At 47.5% G+C, this 18,944-nt stretch overlaps 1 protein-coding gene across 1 annotated transcript in view; it reads left to right on the plus strand.

Annotated features, from left to right (window-relative positions):
- The window catches only part of LOC104276630 (CUB and sushi domain-containing protein 2-like), a gene marked incomplete at its 3' end in the record, with an annotated part of 195,504 nt that overhangs the window by 143,059 nt on the left and 33,501 nt on the right, over window positions 1-18,944 (plus strand). Inside the window, 7 exon segments of the mRNA XM_009873029.1 lie at window positions 1,570-1,752; window positions 12,510-12,836; window positions 14,930-15,124; window positions 16,048-16,186; window positions 16,850-17,037; window positions 17,413-17,601; window positions 17,799-17,915. Of these exon segments, the coding sequence (XP_009871331.1) occupies window positions 1,570-1,752; window positions 12,510-12,836; window positions 14,930-15,124; window positions 16,048-16,186; window positions 16,850-17,037; window positions 17,413-17,601; window positions 17,799-17,915 (1,338 nt within the window).

An 18,944-nucleotide genomic window follows, 5' to 3' on the forward strand; every position in this document is an offset into this window, starting at 1 on the left:
CCAGCTCTAGTTCTTCGCTTCTCTCTCCTTCTTAACCCCATGGAGCTGTTCCAGCAGAGTTCAGGCAGTGGCACAGAAAAGGTCTGCACGAGCCCGTCGGCAAGGGAGGAGACCGTTCCAGCAGCGCCTTGAGAGCATCTGCGTTACCTTCATCGCCTCTCAGCAGAGGGACAGAAGGAGCAGTTGCTTTTCTTGCATTCAGCTGCTTTTTTTTTTTTATTTTTTTCCTGGCAGCCTGTATTTCAAATCTTCAAGGTGTGGGAAGGAGAGAAATAACAAAAATTAATTTTTAAAGGCAACAGACTTGTAACAGAAAGCGTTATCAGCTTCCCGTGTCTCTGCGATAATGATAAATGTTTAAAATATGCATGCTACCCTTTGATCCTCTTAGTGTTTCTTGAGTTTTAAAGCTGATTTGCGCTATTTGTCTCCTGCTTCTTATTTTTTGTACAGTTCAGTGTTACTTTAATACCCGAAGTGTTTTATTTTTCATCCCTTATATGCCAGAGCAAATCTTAAACACTGGGATCCTCAAAGCCTTCACATAAATCCTGGCAAACTGTTTTCACTGACAGGCCAAAAAAGAAACCTATTTCATAAAAATGTTAATATTAATAGTAATTTATGCTATATTACTTTTAGTATTATTTTTTTCCATTACCTGGCAGTGAGATTTTAGCTCAAGATGCACGCAGCAGCAGCAGAAGCTAGGTGTCTTGTTGTGGCTTCTGCTCAAAATTCACCTATATCTAAGTTGCCTGAAGTCAGCATAATAATGAGGTGCTTGTTGTTACTCAAATCAAATTGGAATATTAGATGGAGTAACGCAAACCTCGGATTATGTGATTTGCCTCGGTAAAGGAAAATGTCGTAAAAGAAGGTTCCAATTTGGCGTAAGAAATTGAAAATGGGGAGGAAAGACAGCGAGGCTGATCATAGATGATGGGGATAAAACAGTAGAGAACACGGAAGACGAGGCGAACGTGAAGCAGATAAATAGTGTGGGAGCGCCGAGGAGGCTCTAAAGGAATGGAGTGTGGTAGCCAGCAGTGCTGGGGAGCACGGGGCCCTTCGGAAATGCGGTTGTACAGAGCAGAAGGTAACGGAAAATTGAGCCCGTGACTTACGTGAAGTCAACACACACGTTGGCAGGAGGTGAGGCGTGGGTTTCTGTGCAAGGAGGTGTTGGCTCGCTGCTTCGGGACCACGCAGAGCGATGGGAGTGGGGGTAGGACGGGAGGAAGAGACGGCAAATCCACCAAACCCCCCAACCCTCCCCGCTTTGCTGGAGAGAGACGAGGGTCCCATTAGGTGACGAGTGGGCTGTGCCTCGGAGGAAGCCCTCGGAGCAGGCGCAGCGTGGGATCCCTTGGGCGTCGCTGTGGTTTTCAGCTAGTTGGGATGAGCGAAGGCTGAGGAGAGGTGCTCAGGAGGGCCCTTCACTGACAGAGGCAAAATTTTTGTGTGTTATGGCATACGCCAGCTGCGTTCTGTGCACCAGCTCGGCGATATCAGAGCCTTCCCCCACGCAACTTCTGTTTTCTTTTTCTTTTTTTCCTTTTTTTCCAGAGATTGACCAAGGGAGCTGCGGTGACCCCGGGATCCCAGCCTACGGCAGGAGAGAAGGATCCACGTTTCGCCACGGGGACAGTTTGAAGTTTGAGTGCCAGCCCGCCTTTGAGTTGAAGGGCCAGAAAACAATTACCTGCCAAAAGAGTAGCCAGTGGTCTGCTCAGAAACCAGTTTGTGTTTGTAAGTCAGTGAGGAGACGGCTCTAAAATATCTTTGGAGTGTGGTGAGGTGGTCACGTAACAGTGTGTTTGTGCCTGGGCTCGGTACCCGCGATTGGGCGACTTCTTGTGGTGGCAGAGGTGGCACCGAGCTGCGTGGGGAGAGTCTGCTTTGGGTCTCCCCTCGGGAGCGGAGGGATGTGGAGGTTTGGGCTTGTGCCGGGAGGGGGGGCTCTCTCTGCCCTCCCAGCCCTCGAAGTCAGGTCCCTTCTGCAGAGGTGGTAGGGCTGTGGGTTCCAAGACAGGAGACATGGACACAGACACCAAAAATAGTAATCATTTAAAACTTTATTCTTTTTTTGGCCATTTAATTTTTCTTCATTATCTGACAATATTCAGGCAGCCTGCTGCTGGACCTCCGTTTTAATTTGTTGCATGAGTTCTCAGCAGAAGTAGAACGTTACGCTCTCAGTAGTGACCAAGGGTCAAATTTTCAGATGGAAGTGGGAGCTACATGCACAGGTCCCTGTTGGGTTTTAATGGTCTCACTGTCTTTGAAGATGAGTTGGGCAATCTGCTTTGTTATATTGACTGAACCTTCACTCAAACAATGTTGTATTTGGACATTACCAAACCTCACGGGAGTGTCTGTATTTTCCCCAACTAGTGACAAGCAAACTCTTCTTTTTGTCTCATCTCTACTTAGTTGGATACGTTAAAGTCTGTACGTTTGAACGGATAATACGGTGTAGAGGAGTGAGGCAGAACCTAACCAAAAATAGGAAAAGAAAATTCAGTTGAGCAACAGACAGAAGAGAAAAGTGTTGAGGGGTGGTGGGCTTTTTCATTTCCCTGAAGTTCAGATCGATTTGAACAGCTGATGGTTTCGGTTTGGTTCTTGCTGAGAGTTTGCAGTGAGAGTAAACCCATAGTTTGTGCTCAGTATGAGAGGATTGGATCATAGTAGTATAGAAAGGAGACTTTCCAGTAAAGCAGGATTATTTTTTATTGTAGCTAGGTACTGAACAGGGGCATCCGATCAAGCCCCAGTCAGCAGTCCATGCAGAAGCATAGCACAGGCATGAATCCGTTAACTAAAGTAATTCCATTGTATGCTGTTCTCTGTGGCCCTCCAGCTTTGGATGTTTATGAATCAACAAACCAATATGTGGGTAGTGGAAAAAGTATTTCATAGCCTTCTCTACACCTTTACTACCCTGCCTTTATTCTAGACCGCATCGCATTAGTGTGCATGAATCAGAAGAGAAAATGTGTAACCTGGCATGAAATCTGTAGTGGGATTAGTAACAACTCTCTGTAAATGTTGGGAGACCATTAAATGTATTGGGCATGAGGTGGGAAAATAAGGTAACCTGATTTATGTGCTGCTAGTTGGGATATGCAAACAATTCAGTGCTTCTGACTCTGACTGCAAACGCGTGACAAATGCAGACGGAGATTAAGCAGCGCGCTACGGTGCATCCTGCTGTCCTGAGCAAATGATTTATGAGCAGACAGAATTTATTGTGGAGAGCTCATTTCCTGGGGCTTCGGTGACAAAGCAACACAAGCTATTTAAGTAACGCGTCTGCTTATTGCAACGGGTTCTTAATTCGTGACTGTCTGTGCCTTCGCGATAACAGACCTTCCATCTTCATCCTCGTTGTTGTCATTGCATCCCTTAACTGTCCAGGGCGAGCATGTAGGGCACTAGAGAAACTTCACAAGACCTTCTTAGTGCATGTCTTTGGCAAACCTTGCTAAGCAAGGTGTCCCTGGCCTTGCTGTGTACGCTCAGATGATTTCTGATGAGCTGAGGTTCCTGAAATAACTACCCTGGGCCGTGGTGCCGGCGGTGCTGGAGCTGGCTGGGGCAGCACGGTCGGGGCTGTGGGTGCCCTGAGCTGGGTGCCTGCTGCTGGCCGTGCGGGTGCCAGGGTATCGATGATGACTGGATGCTGAAAACCTCTCCTTCTGCCTGTTCTGCAGCACCTCGTAGTGCTCAGATTAGCTTTGTAGTTACTGCTTTTCACTCGGACGCCTGCATTTTCAGGGTTCCAGAGGGGTGGTATCTGTCAAAGGCTAAGGCAGTTCTCATAACTCAGGATAGCCCAGGCCGTTGCTTTTGTACATTTTTTCTTGAAGTCTTTGAAGGACAGAAAAATGGGCTTAGGAGATGCCAAAGGAAAACCATTGTGCTGCTTAAGTGAAGTTTATGCTCGGGTGATGGGAACTCATATGGGGCCATAATGTTTAAACTGAAGTCTACAGTTACCTGTGGCTGAGGAGATTATTAAGCTTATGAATTGGGAACCAGCCCATAATTGCAGCTATAACGGGGAGCTGGTGCGTTGTTCAGTCACTGCAGTGAAAATGATGATGAAAGTCTGGATCGAGGTGGTTGGGGAGCAGGGCGTTTCAGCAGTGCCATAACTTTCACATACCTGGTTGGAATTACTGCTTAAACATACTCCTGTACGGCAGGGAAAAAGTCGTTTATCTGATTTTATGTGGACTATTGCAGAGGAAGGCCCTGCTACAAAACGTTTTCTATGACCAAAATTTGCTTTACGAGGTTTATGTTTCTTTGCCAAGGGAAGAGCTGATGTCCCCTCTGCGGGAGGGTAGTGCTCTCGGAGGGCTTTCTCCAGCAGCTCAGCGAGTCTCACCAGGTTCTTTACTCTTCCCTCCTCCTCCTCCTCCTGCAGCGCTGCTCCTGTGGTCCTGTGACCCGCAACTCAGTCCTGCACCTTCAGCCGAGCGGTTGACTTGCGCCAAGCAGTGCCGTCATTTTACACGACGGGTAATCATGACGTAAAGTGTTCGATTCGTTGATCTCAGACTTGCAAACCTGGGAGTTTCCTGGACCCGTCGTGTGCAAATAAAACACAGTGAAATAAAAGCGTGTACGTTCTGATCGCGATGCTGGAGGATTCTGCTCGGAGCTGAGCGGGTGTGTGTTTGGTGTCGCTTGGCTTCAGCCCCGCGAAGGCTGGGGATAAATGTGTGCGTGTGTGCCCGTAGGTCTAAATGCAGGGGCCATAATTTGAGTTGTGCTGTTTCAGAGTATTTCTGGACTCTTCCAAACACTTTGCATCCCTTGACCTGAGAGTCCTTACAGGGGTCTTGCTCTGCTCTTGCTTTAGGATCTCTGTTACTTTCCAGTGACTTTCTTTCTGCCGTGTTATCGACTCCCTTTGTCTTAGAGACCTGCTTGGAGCAGTAGCCATGTGTAATACTCCTCTAACCCGAGCAGAAGGCATTTCCCAAAGCATTTCCAGTGGAGATTGTGTTAAACTGTGTGTTTTCTTCTCTGGCTTTGGAGCAGATGTTACGCTTTCTTCCCTTCTTCAGTTGCAAACCTCACCCAGAGCCCATTTCTCCTCACTGGCGGCGCTCTCCGTTGCTGCGGCGTGCAGGAACACAGCGCTATGATTTTGTGCATTTTTACGGTCTCTTGAACATCTGTTTTTCCTTAATAGCAGTATAAAATCGCTCTTCTCCTTAGTAGTAATTACTCTTTCTTTTTTTCTCTCTTTCTTTTATTATTTTTTCGTTGGTAATCCCATATTGGCCTATTACACCTGCTAAATAATCTTAGCTCCTCTTTGGAAAGGTTGCAGATTTCAGTTTCGAGCCGAGTGGCTAGCCTTCTGTGTGCGGCGTCTGGGACAAACATTCAGGATTAGTAGCTGGAAATGCAAAGTGCAATAGATGTTTTTTTTGCAGCAATGTACTGAACAGAACTGTGAAATTCCGTATCACTTGACAAGGTTTTAATGTAGTTCTAAATTAAATTGTCAGTTGGTCATTATTTTCTTTCTTGGTTTCTTTCATTCCTTCTCTTCCTTCTGACTATTAACAGCAACCCACAGCCTTCCCTATGAAGAGTAATTTGGGGAAAAGTGTCTCAAGTTAGCAGTGATAAAAGCATATCCTGCCTTTTAAAAATTAAAGCTTTTTAACAGAGTAGTTAACACTTGGAGCAGCCTGCTAGAGGCAGTAGTAGGTTCTCCATAGCTAAACATCTGTAAAATGATATTGCATTGCTCTTTTCTGGAGAGCTGTAGGAACCAGGAATTGTTTTGTAGTCTGTGTTAAGGAGGGGTAGATGGTTAAGATGGTTGAAATGATCATTTGTTATCCAATAATTCTTTAACTGGAAATTCCAGACAAATTTATTTTAAAGGAATGGGTACTTTTTTTCATTAAAAGGGAATCTTACAGACTTTTGAACCATTTCTTTTGATGAAACCCAATCCTTTGTGTGCTCTCCATATTATTTTATTCCTAATTCCTATTTTGGCATGACTTAACTTTGACTCAAAATGTTTCTCCCTCCTGTTGTATACAGTTTTTCCTTTTCTAGCCAACATTGGACTTGTTTATATTCTGGTAGGTGTCGTTGCTTTTAGTGGACTTTGGAAAAAGCATAGGGATTCTATTAATGTTTATTTTGAAGATGGTTTTCTGTGGTGGGCTTTTTTTTGTTTTGGGGTTTTATTTTTTGGGGGAGTTGATGCTGTTTTGAAGACCCTGATACAAATTTCGTAATATAATGACTCTCTAATCATCTCTGCCAGACGAGCTGGGGATGGGGACGGGTAGCTTACCCCAAGCTCTGCAAAGCAGTCACTTGTGTCCTGGGGTTGTGCTGCTGAAACCTGGCCAAGAAACAGGCTCTGAGGCCACTTCCAGCACTTAGATGGCTTCTGCCATCGCCCAGATGTGTGTCCTTCAGGACCCATTAACGCCTTCTGCTTGCCCTCGATCCGGGTTGGGGTCAGATTAGTTAAGTGGTGGCGAAACGCTCCTTATCTTCCACCCGTTCCCCTGAGCCGCTGAGATCCAGCCTGGCTGTGGCAGCAAGGGAAGCAAATTAAATGTCGGCAGGATTACCGTGATCTCTATATACATGTGGGATTTGTAGCTTTTGTTAACAGCCTTGTTTCACTGTTGCAGCCATGTAAGACGGTTCCCTTCTTAAAATTAAGCAGAGCACTTTCCCTCAAAGCCCTTGTTCTGCATTGCAGCTCTGGTTTATCAGAGCGCTGAGATTTAGATGTTTGCTGAAGTAGATGTGTGTGCTTAAGTGCTCTGCTGGCTGGGACTGCACTTAAGCACCTTCTTAATGCAATCGGTTGGGTTGCTAATTGTCCCCCACAAATTCCCCAGGCACTTTTTCTGTGTAACCTAGATGAAAATTCTCCATTTCTTTTTCTGCGGCTGTATCAGAGGGCTGCTTACCAGTGTGCTCATCCCCGAGTTGTCTCGGAGAACCTCACGTCTCTCAGTGTGGCCCTTGTCAGTGGAGTTGCCAGGTTTCCTGGAGTGTCTCTTATATCTAAGGAAAGCTGACATCCACCTGGGTCAAACCAGAGACTGTTTTCTCCTTGATGGCAGCGAGTTCTGTCTAGTAGTTGTAGAGCCAGCAGAAACAGTCTCCTGCCGCGCGCTGCTGCTCCCCCTGTTCTCTTGGGTTGGAACAAACCAGTAGCAGGGCTTTGGGGCACTGGTGCAGCCAGCGAGGGGGTAGTAAGGCAAGAGGATGTGAGCCCAGGCTGTGCTGGGGATCCAGCAGGTGTGGCCAGCTCCAGCGTCCTCGACAGGAGAGAACCTGTGCCTGGGGAGAGCTGGAGGACTTGGTGGCGGTGGCCGGCTGCATGCAGCTCGCCAGTGGTGGTCGGGAGAACACAGTTTATTGGGTTGTCTCCACACTTGTTATTTTACTGATTGAGTCCGTTGAACTGTTGCCCTGGTAGGGTCTCATGCTGCTACAAATGAGCCGTCCTGTGCCAAGGCATCTGTCCGTGTTCCTGACAGCGATCGCTCAGCGTGATGAGTCGCTTCTCTTTACGTGAGCCTGAATCTGAAATGACACTTGCTGGCTTCACCAGGCAAGGAGGTTGACTCTGTCCCCTTCCCCTGTCTCTGCATCCAGAAGGTGGGAACGTGGTGTGTGTCACGTTGCCATCTTCAGTCTGCTCTGCAGAGCAGTTCCCTTTTGCCTGCCTTACTTGAATTCTTTATATGTGGCGTTGGTGTGTGAGAAAGCTACCATGGGATGTTTCCGATCTCCAGGTAGAGTCGACGTGGACGAGTTTCTCTTCAAGGCTCTTTCTGTCGCTGCCTACGAGCAGGACTTTGCGTGTGGCCGAACCTGCTGTGCGTAATCCCTGGCGTGCCGCTGCCATCGCGAGAGCAGTTACAGGCTTTGGGGATGCCTTGCCCTTCCTGCCATCCTCCATGCGCTCCGTGTGCTGAGCCCAGGGACCGTGGGGAGCCAAGTCAGTGCAGGCTGTGGCCGCTCCCAGCGTTGCAGCAGCTGCAGGCGGCTCCGAGCGCTGCAGCAGAGGAAGGACGATCACCAGGGAGCCAAACGGGGAAGGCGCATTGCAAGACTGCTTTGGGGCTTTTTGCCAAAAAGCGATGATTAAACTTCTGTCTTTGTGTGGACGCTCCCAAGAGAAGGTGCAGGGACGGGGGGAGAGCTCCCTTGAACTAAGCGGGGACGCACAGGAAAGGATCTTGTCTTTGTGCAGAAGCTGGGGAACACCTCCTGAGTAACGGCTGGCTGCAGGAGCAGACGAGCAGCCCAGCACTGTCCCAGTGGGGATCAGCATCTTCCAGTAAGTTAAAGGAACTTTTGTATTCCCAGTAACCCAGTCATTGTCCTTGTTTTGAGTGGGTAGAAATGAAACCCACTTTGCTACTGTGGTGCTCTTCTGTGCGCACAGAGCTCCTATTTTAAGTTCACCGATTATATTTTCCTCAAGATCTGGTACCCAAATCCTGCCTATTTTTCATTATTCTTGACATACCTGCTCTCCCGCCTCCAGTTAGCCGCATGCTGGCAGTGACAGCTACTCCGTCAGAGTAAGCCAAGGAGTTTGTTGCTCTGAAATAAAAAAAAGTTCTCCCGGTTAATATTTGCTCTAGACTCCTATCTCTCACCTCCCACTTGCCCTGTCAGTGCCTGAGGGTTTTAAGAAAGAAAACACCTCGTGATGCAGATGTGTTTATTGAAACAGCAGATACAGAAGGAGGAAAATACAAAAAGTAAAGCACTTTGGTTCGCAGCTTGAGCAGTGCCCTGAGCTTCCAGCACCGTTAGCTATTGGGGACGCACACTCCCCCGAGCAGGGCATGCCGGTTATTAACCAGGCTCCTGCTGAGGTCCTGTTTTTCCAGTCCGTCAGCAAGCTATGCCTAGAGGAGGGTTCTTAAAAAGGAAAGGTAAGGCAGAAAATCCATTACTGTTGTCAAGCTCTCATCCAAGTGGTCAGAATCTGTGGAAGTCATAGAATCATAGACTCGTAGAATGGCCTTGGCTGGAAGGGACCTTAGATGATATCTAAAAACTTGGAGAGAAGTCAGGATTTTTTTTTTGTTTCCACGGAGACTGAAGTGGTTACGGTGATTCCCTGCTTGTATTTCGGCCCCTGAAGCTGGTGCCTCTCCCATTGCCATCACTGCAGGTGTGCCCTCTGTCCCGAGTCCCCACTTGCAGGACGAGCAGAGATGAATGTCTGGGGCCACCCCACAACGCCTCGCCGGAGGAGTGACGGTCCGTGAGGAGTCAGAAAGCAGAAGAAAGGAGAAGGGAGTTGTGCTTGGGCGGACCAAAGGCAGGGATTGCTCCTGGCTGAAGGTGCAGAACAAGCTGATGAATAACGGTTGGATGCCTCCGTGTTCAGCTCGGCCATGAGCGTCGCTGACGGGGACCGTGGGGCAGTGCCCTCGTGCCACAGCCACGTGCCCAGCTCCCCGTCCTGATACAAGCAGCAGTGACCTGTTTCTTCACTGTTACACTGCTCTGAATGAACACAAAGCGTTCATAATGTTTGTGATGGCTTGAATAAATAACTTGTGCTCCTCGTTTGTTAATGACACGGGTCTCACTGGCTCTGCTGGGTACTATGTTTCTACTGAGACTTGCTGTGATTTATTCTGCTATATCAATAAATGAATTTTTCTTATTGCTTTTGCAGTACTTGATCAGTAATAATTATTGACAAAGGTCAGCAGAGGCTTATAAATTTGAACTTATGCTATGCACATAATGAAATCTCCTCTCCTAACATTTAAGAACGGCGCTAATAAATATTAATTTTGGCCTCTTAGCTGAAAGCCTCAGAGTCACGGATGTTCCTAACTCCGTGATCCGGACGGCCAGGCTGTGGGCAGCACGGCTGTCCTGTCTGTCCGTCTGTCGTGTTGCAGACAACCTCTGGCTCCTCAGGGGCGCTTGGTGCCCGACTGTCTCGGGTGCATGGAGCAGCACGGGCTGGTAGTGCTCAGCTGTCTTCCACCTTTCTTGGGTACCGTCATCTTCCTCCTGTAGCACATTTCACTGTCTGTGATGAGCTGTTCAACAGCTGCTGCTTTTATCGAGTATCCAGCAAAGCAACAAGGCTGACAGGGATGCTGGTGCAGCCGCAGCACCCAAACCCCCTTTGTGTGCTGAAGAAAAAAACTCTTCTGCCTAAAAAGATAAAATCTTCCTGGCACAGGCATCACAGTCTCGTTAGTGAACTTCAGATCAGTTGTTGCTCTTTGGGCTGGATGTGCCCGAGCTCCCTGCGGTGCAGGGGACAGTGGTCCTGGTCCCACAGCCTGTACCTTGGCTGCCTCCTGCCCTTGTTCTGTGCAACATCAAAATCATTATTTACTTCCCTGCAGTGGAGACTTTCGGGGCTTCTCATCCATCATGTTTTAATCTATCATCTTGTTTTATCTAGCAAAGGTTAATTTTATATTCTTCCCTCGCTCTGCTTTGCTTTCTGTTGTCAGCAAGTTCTTTGTTGTGGTGGTTGTTTCCTGGAACGAGCCGCCAGCGCTGCGCCGCAGAGGCTGCGCCAGGAACAGTGCCTCTCTGGTGCTGGCTGTGGGTACTGTAGGTCCTGTACAAATTCTAATTTGCCACTTTGGATTTAAAAATTTATAGGAGATACCTAGCTCTTGGGAGGGGTTCCTGCCGCTCAGATGATTCTCTGTGTGTGAATGCATTTATTTTCAATAACCATTCCTAGGCTGATTATACCAAGCTTATGCTGACAGAATTATTTGACAGCATCCCTTGATATTTCAGCTTCTAGAGCCAAAATCCTGAGGATATGTTGCAGTTTGTTTTCTCTTTAATCTGTTCTCTTTATTGCTGAGAGCAGGAAATAGATTCTGTAGCTCTTAGCCTTGATAACGTCACGGTAACGTCCATCTTATTTGATCTGAAACCATTAAGCGGTGAAAGAAGACAGAGGGAAAATAACAGAGGGAGGGTGAGCGTTGAACCAAATAATTGTATAAATGCCAAACTAAAACCAGTCTCATCCTTTGTGCGATGTCCTTTTGCCAGGAATTAGTGAGATGTGTGTTCCAAATAATGGATTTTACCAAGGGTGATGGCGGGGAAAAAGTTGAGTGAAGTATGCGTACATAAAATATCAAAACCATTGGGTAGGTACTGCTTAAAAGGCAGTCTTGCTTTTTCAAATTAATGGATCTTGTCAGCTGGAATACAGTATATATTGAAAACCCTTGAGAGCTAAAGACTTTTTTACATGCACTCTTCCCCTTAAAACTTTGTTTTAAGGCTGGTTTCCATTGTTTTCATGGGGATGGCCGTCGAGTTTGATGCCTCTTTTTGGTAACATGCTAGTCCAGCAGAAGTCAGTGATTTATTTGTAACAGGAAGGGGAGCTTCCCCTGCATATGGGCTGCAGATCACTTGCCCGGAGTTTTTTACAAGCCACTGGGGAAAGTTCTTCAGCTGTTCCTCACCCGGTGCAGCGAAGTCGCTACCAAAAATTAAGCCTCAGCCTCCATTTTTCAGGGCTCGTTTGGCACAGATGTAAACAGCTGCACAAGGAGCTAAATGAAGGCTTCTTCTCAGAGGAGCTGACAATTTGTCGCTGTGTTGTACAAATATTTAACAGGGGATGGGCATCCTCTGAATGCAAGGAGTTTGTCTAAATGCAGTGGGACTGCCGGCGTGCAGTCACATCTCTTGAGGGGCATGGGTGCAAAGGGGATGTAGCAAATAGAAAAGTGAGCTCAAAGTGCTTTTTTTATTATTTTTTTTTTAAAGCAAATCCTGAAAAGCCTGCACTGCACTCAGAATTGCACCTGCAGCACTTTAGACTAAAAAGCTTGAGTTCAGAAAGCAGCAGAGGAGCTGGAGGTCTGCACGGGCTGACTGCTGAGCTGAGTCCTTACCTCAGGTTTTGTAGCTTGGGCTGAATTGTGGCCACACCAGAAGACAAGGCAAGAAAACCTAACTTGTTTAGTGCTAATTTCATTTTCCACTGGCTGCAGTCACCCATTGCGCTCTTGTGCAGGCATTCTCTCAGGAATATGCCAGAGCACTCACCTGTAAAATACCAAATCCCCCCCGGCCGAGTGACATTTTCGTCCTGCAGTAAAAGAAAACCTGCGCTCGGCTGCGCGTGGCGCAGAGCCTGCACAGATGTAAGGAAGAAGAGTGTTGGGGAAAAAAAAAAAAAAGGAGCAGCACTGTGCTGGGCTGGAAAATTGTAAATCAGCCATAACCAGGATTGGAGACTACTTTGAAGTCGCATCTTCCCCATGCAAATAAATCACTGACATCTAGCAGTGAATGGAGCACTGAGCCCTTCCTTTCTTTAATCATCTCAGAGAAGCAAAGCAAGGGGGAGTTTGTGGGAATCGTCCGGCTCAAGGGATCGGAGGGGAGGGGGAAACATGACAAAACAGCTTGTAGGAGCACCGTGCTGCATCATTGATGGTGGTTTCTTATTGCAGTTTCCTGCTTTTTCAACTTCACCACCCCGTCTGGGATTGTGCTCTCGCCCAATTACCCTGAAGAATACGGAAGCAGCTTGCACTGCGTGTGGTTAATTATCGCTAAGCCCGAGAGCCGAATTCACTTGGCTTTCAATGATTTTGATGTGGAGCCTCAGTTTGATTTCCTAGCCGTGAAGGACGGAGGGACGGCTGAATCTCCGGTGCTGGGGACCTTCTCAGGAAACCAGATCCCCTCCTCGCTGACCAGCAGTGGGCACGTCGCCAGGCTGGAGTTCCAGACCGACCACTCCATGGAGAAGAGAGGCTTCAACATAACCTTCACCAGTAAGTGCCTCGGCTTTCTTTCTGGTTTTCATTTCAAGCTCTGAATTCTTGTTGGAGGCCACCAGGCAAGAGTTTGATCCCACTAAAACCATTGCAATTCCAGAGCAAGTCTGGAAATTGGGGGTTACTTTGTGTTTGAAGCTGGGTAGTGACGGGTTCGTGTCCAGCTTAGAGAGGACTGCACCAGTACCTGCTGTGAAGTTTAAGTGTTGTCCAGTGGTGTGAAAGAAGCCATTTGGCCCTGGATAACCTCTCCAGGGAGCAGCAAAGGTTTCTGTTCTCTCATCAGCCCACAGCTTGACGCAGATCAGGAAGAAATTAGATCTCAGATGGCTGTGTTCATCGATCAGCGCTGCCATCATTTGCTACCACCTAAAAGCATGCAAGACTTGGAAGCTAAAGGAGGACATGCAGTGTCTTTTAATAGAAAGCCTTGAGCTTCCACAGATATATTTGGCTTCACTTATGTCCAGTCTTCAAATCTCAAGTGAATGCTATGGTAATTTTATCCTCGTATTGTCCTGTAATTTTCTGAAGAGCTTTATTAAACCTATTCAGCAGAACTGATAAATTACTTTGTTATAATAGCCTTTAGTGGCACAGCTAAATGAATAGCCTTTCTAGCTATGATTACAAATCCTCAATTTAAAAAAAAATAAAAATAAAAATATCAGAGGTCTTAAGAAATCGTTTGCCACACTACGGCAGGCTGAAGGGTCATCAGATGAAGCAGCCTGTGTGTGGCACTGTCACGTACCCAGGATTGAGTCCTGGGTTTTGGTTCCCTCCACTGAATGGATCTCTGATATGTTGCCTACCTGTGCTGGGACTGTAGATGTCCCTGTATGAAGATGTTTTAAAAGCAAATTTTATATTGTTATAATTAAGTACACATGAGTTAATTTATTCTGAATGCTTGAACTATCAAAAGGGAGCACCTGAGTCTTTCTCAGACACCTGGCCATCCTTCCCTTCAGTTTAGGTGTGAGAGAGGAGACAACACATTGCTACAGGGAGCAAATACCAGAGCACAAGGAACAGCTTCAGCTTGGTTTCCCCTTTAGCCATTCATGTAACAAGATATTTTAAGGGTAACGAAGCTCTATAAGAAACCAGAACTCAACCGGGTTTGGTCAAGTGCGTTTAAAGATACTAAAAGCACGTGTGTGTAATTAATCTGGAGGCTTTAGTCTTTAATACTCTGCTCATCTCTGAAGACCACCTCCCAGCATATGAAGATCTAGTACATAATTATACACTTAATGGGGAATTAAGGCTACAAGCTTACTTTCTGATTGGCTTGCTGGCCTAGTTTTTAACTGCTGGAGAAGGGCAGAGCAGTGTGTCTGTACAATCCTGCATGTAGCTTTGCAACACCTAGAAAGGTAATTGCTGGGTGTCCTTCATTTTATCCTAGTAATGATGACAAGCGAGACTGGGGACTGGCACTACGTGGCAGTCAGTTGCAGAATATGCCAAGAGGACCCTTACTTTTAACTCCAGGGCCTTAAAGCTTTCATTTTTTTCTCATTAACAGTCAACTTCTGTCATGCTGGTGCATGCACTGTGGTATTTATAGACTTTTTAAAAATCTCTCTCTGTTTTGACTGTTTGTGTATTTCCACGTGTGAAAGCTGGCCGAGAAGGTAATTTGGTTCTGCAGGCTCTTTTCTGGCCCCTCTCAGTGCTGTGTCTCAGCACTCTTGGAGGCGAATGGTTTTAATCTCACCTGTCCTCAGGTTGAAGATGAACATTTGCAGCAGAGACAGGGAGTAGAAAAAGTTAAGTTACCTTAACTACATGAAACGCTTAATGGTGGGAACACGCACTTGGCTGGCTTAGCAGGTCAGAGAAGAGGTGGTGGCATGTTTTTTGCCCCGTGTGGAACACGGCAGCTTTGCTGGGCTAAATTCAAATCCATTCTGTTTGGTGTTCCCTGTGAGGAATGTCCAGGGGCAAGGCCGATTGTGGTTGTCTCCATGGGAAAGCCACAAAACTGCGGTTTAATTCCTGAGCGAGTGGTCCAACGAAGTTGTTTTTGAACGGGGTGGAGGTGGAGGGAACAAGTTACTCACTATTCTCTTCCCTCTTAGCCTTTAGGCATAACGAGTGCCCTGACCCTGGCGTGCCTGTCAATGGGAAGCGCTTTGGGGACAGCCTCCAGCTGGGCAGCTCCGTGTCCTTCCTTTGCGACGAGGGCTTCATCAGGACCCATGGCTCAGAAACCATCACCTGCATCTTGAAGGAGGGAAACGTGGTCTGGAACAACGCAGTGCTCAGATGCGAAGGTACCGTTTTCGTCGTCTTTCCTGCTAGTCTGCGTGTGTGAGCTGGGGGGAGAATGAGCCCCTCAGGTTTGCAGCTTTTCAGGAAAAGTTACAAATTTATAAACTTGAAGGGTCGTGCTTGGGAAAGTAATGGAAACCCTGCATCCAACCTGCATTTTATTGTCAGCTGCTTGCCAAAGAAAAATTCCACAAGAATATAAGACAGTTGGGCTTCTTATGTAGGGGTTATTGAACATAACTGCAAACTTGTTCTTTAAGATCTGAGGTACGGTTTAGTGCTTGAAAAAATCAATGGGAAAGAAAGAGACCTAAAAAAGGATGATGGAGCCAGCAAAGTGCTGAACAGGGGAACACGAACTCATGGGAATGGACGCGCTTTTCCATCCTGTTTTGTGTTCTTTTTGGAGGACAATACTTTGCAGTTATTTGCGGCTGTAGGAGTTTGTACTTCTGCTCCCCCAGATCCAGTGTCCTTTTTCCAGAAAAGATAATAATATGCCTTCAGCTTCTGCTGATGGCACAAGGGACCACAGTGTGGAATAAGTGCTGTAGTCTTGTGACGTCCCTTGTGGTAGAAAAGACATGGCTCAATTACCACAGATATGAAAGATTTTGTGGCACCTGCCGCTGATGAAACGCAAACTGACCTTGCCGTTTTCTCTGCTTTTGTACGTAATAATTATTATTATACCCTGTCCCCTTAGTGCCGCTGCACAAGGTCAGGTGCCTGACTCCCACAGGTAGAGTAGCCGCCTGCTGCAACTTCAATTTAAGCTGAAAAGGCAATTTCTTACCAGCTAATGTTGTCATTCTGTCTATGTATTTTTAGCATGTGAGAAGCAATAATGCATGATAGCTGCTGCCTGGCAGGGAGAGGTCTGTGATGCTTCTCTCCTGCATTGTGTCCTTTTCCTTGTCCCCAGCGCCTTGCGGGGGCCACCTGACGTCGCCCAGTGGAACCATCCTGTCCCCTGGCTGGCCGGGCTTCTACAAGGACTCCCTGAGCTGCGCCTGGGTCATCGAGGCCCAGCCGGGCTACCCCATCAAGATCACGTTTGACAGGTGCTCGTCTGGGATTTCTCAAAAGTTGCCTTTTTGTGGTTGTTTTCAGTGGTTGCAGCAGCGTTGAGTTGTAGCCACCCCCAGAGGAACTGCTCCACGTGGTGTTTGGCAGCAAGGTTCTTTTTTTCTCTCTCTCTCTCTTTTTTTTTAACTAACTCTTGACAAGACATTAAAATTCACCTACCAATCAAAAAGAAAATGGTGATTTTCCTCTCCTTGTTTTGACTAGCTCCTGCTAATTCGTGGTGCTATTTTAGGCACACGTAGGACGCGTTCTTGCTCGCGCTTGCTCAGCCTGCCAGGGAGGAGTGGCAGATCGGGGGTGCCGAGTCTCTTGCTGTGCCCAGGATTTCACTGTCTGAGGGGAGCTGGGCTTTCTTGAACCCGGATCTGTACATCCGGGAGGTGGTTGTTGATGTAGCGTCAGACACTTGTTACTGCAGAGACTGTGGAGTGGCAGCCGCGGGTGAAGGATCGGAGAGAAACCAGGAGGTGTGGGAGGGAGTGATGTGTTTTCGGTGCTGAGCTCAGCCAGGAGGAACGGACCCGTGTGGTGTCCCGTGGCCTGTGCTGCCGTCTCGTCCTTAGAGCACGTTGAGGGCTGCTGTGAAGAAAAGCTGCCCGGGCTGGTTTTTCACCACTGTGTTCTCACGTCCCTTTCAGATTTAAGACGGAGGTGAATTACGACACCCTGGAGGTACGAGACGGCCGCTCCTATTCTTCCCCGTTGATAGGTGTCTATGATGGGACTCAGGTGCCCCAGTTCCTCATCAGCACCAGCAACTACCTCTACCTCCTCTTCACCACTGACAAAAGCCACTCTGACATAGGCTTCCAGATCCGATACGAAAGTAAGTCGAAGTTATTCATGTGATTTTGCACTCCTCAGCAGCATGATGGGCTCAGTCAGGGGCTGGCTGGACTTGGGTCTCCCCGTCACCAGGCAGTTACCGGTGTTAGAGCCTCTGGAAATTGAGAAGCTACTGCAGGTGAAGACCATCTTGATCATTTAGAGTTTTTTGTTTTAGCACCTACAGAATATTATTGATCTTAAGGGGCAACGTTGACCTCATCTGCCTGTTTCATCCCCTTACTTTCGGGATAACGAGTAGGACTTTCAATGAGCTCAGAGGAGGAGTTGATCTTTCCCCCAGGCTAAGGATTGCCCTTTGCAGCAGCTCTGCAGCCACCGAGTGGTCTGACACGAGTGGGTTTGTTTGCCACAGCTGTGAAGCTCCAGTCAGACCATTGCTTGGATCCGGGCATCCCAGTAAACGGCCAGCGCCACGGGAACGATTTCTACGTGGGAGCACTGGTGACGTTCAGCTGCGATTCGGGCTACACGCTGAGCGACAGCGAAGCCCTGGAGTGTGAGCCCAACTTCCAGTGGAGCCGGCCGCTGCCCAGCTGCGAGGGTGAGGAGCGCGGGCGGGGGGCAAACACCTCGCTTGTGCGCCAGCACTTGTGAACTTCACGACAACCTTTGATCTGTGTGATTTGTTTGATTTCAATGGGTTGGGCTTTGTTGTGATGTTCAGAACAACTGATATTCTTCCATCTGAGAGTGGGCGTTGGATTCTTTAATTCTGTCTTATTTTTTTGTTTGTTTTAGCTCTGTGTGGCGGTTACATTCGTGGTTCCAGTGGTACCATCTTATCCCCAGGCTTCCCTGACTTCTATCCCAATAACTTGAACTGCACGTGGACAATAGAAACATCCCATGGAAAAGGTGAGAAGCAGCCTTTACATCAGAGTGTACACCAAGAGTTTTTGTCGGAGCAGCGTGCTTGGCTCGTACCACGTGCTTGGCCAGTTGCCGCTCTTGGCACCACCCAGACATTGTATCTGGATAAGATACAGAGGTTTTTGGTGTCACATCTCTTAATCCTTTTAAAGTGGAGAGGATTAGGAGGGAAAGATGGTCCCGTATCAACCCCCGGATCTGAGAGCCCAGCGTTATCTTTGGTTTCTGACCTTTTTGGCATTCTCCTGTGGGAAGTTAGCTGGTGTTTGGAGAGCTGGTACTGCTAGTAATGCCACCCAGAGGAAAGGGGAGCTGCCACTGACACCACTGCAGTAAGGTTTGGTACTCGATAGTACTCTCGGCCTTATTTTTCTTTGCGATGCTGGATCACTATCTATATAACATTTTACAGAAGGAGAGATGGAAACACGTAGTAAATCATTTCCAGACCTGGGACAGAACTCAAGCTCTCAGTTCCCAGCTCAGTCCTTGTTCTGCAGCTCTCATTTTCCCCACTAGTTAGGAGCATTGCCAGCACAGAGGCAAAGTGCAGATCTATTTAGTCCAATCTCCTGCACAGCCCAGGCCAAGCTTTTGTCTTGGAGGCAAATTTCAAGAAAAAGTGTCATCGATGATTAGAGAGCAAGTTTTATGTACAAGAGCGGGGGATGATTTCTCCTGATCTGGTCAGCATCTGCCTGGGGTAAGCAAAAAGGGTATAAACCCTTTATGTAACTTTATGCACTCTTATGTAACTGTCTCGTACCAGATTTCAGCTCGACGGGAGCTATCATGAGCCAATTTTGCAAAGACCATTTGTATTGCAGCAAATAAACTTGTCAATGAACAGCACGGTGCATTAAGGGAACCGTCACATGCTGTGAAAAGTATTCTGTCGAGTAGCAGCAATCCACTCCTCATTAATCCACTCTGCCTTGGATTCAGCTCTCCGATGAGACAGGGCATTATCCTGTAGCTAAGCACCGCGCAGCAAACCGACGATTATTTATCGGA

Source organism: Apaloderma vittatum, unplaced genomic scaffold (assembly GCF_000703405.1).
Source record: "Apaloderma vittatum isolate BGI_N311 unplaced genomic scaffold, ASM70340v1 scaffold11777, whole genome shotgun sequence".
Taxonomy (NCBI): domain Eukaryota; kingdom Metazoa; phylum Chordata; class Aves; order Trogoniformes; family Trogonidae; genus Apaloderma; species Apaloderma vittatum.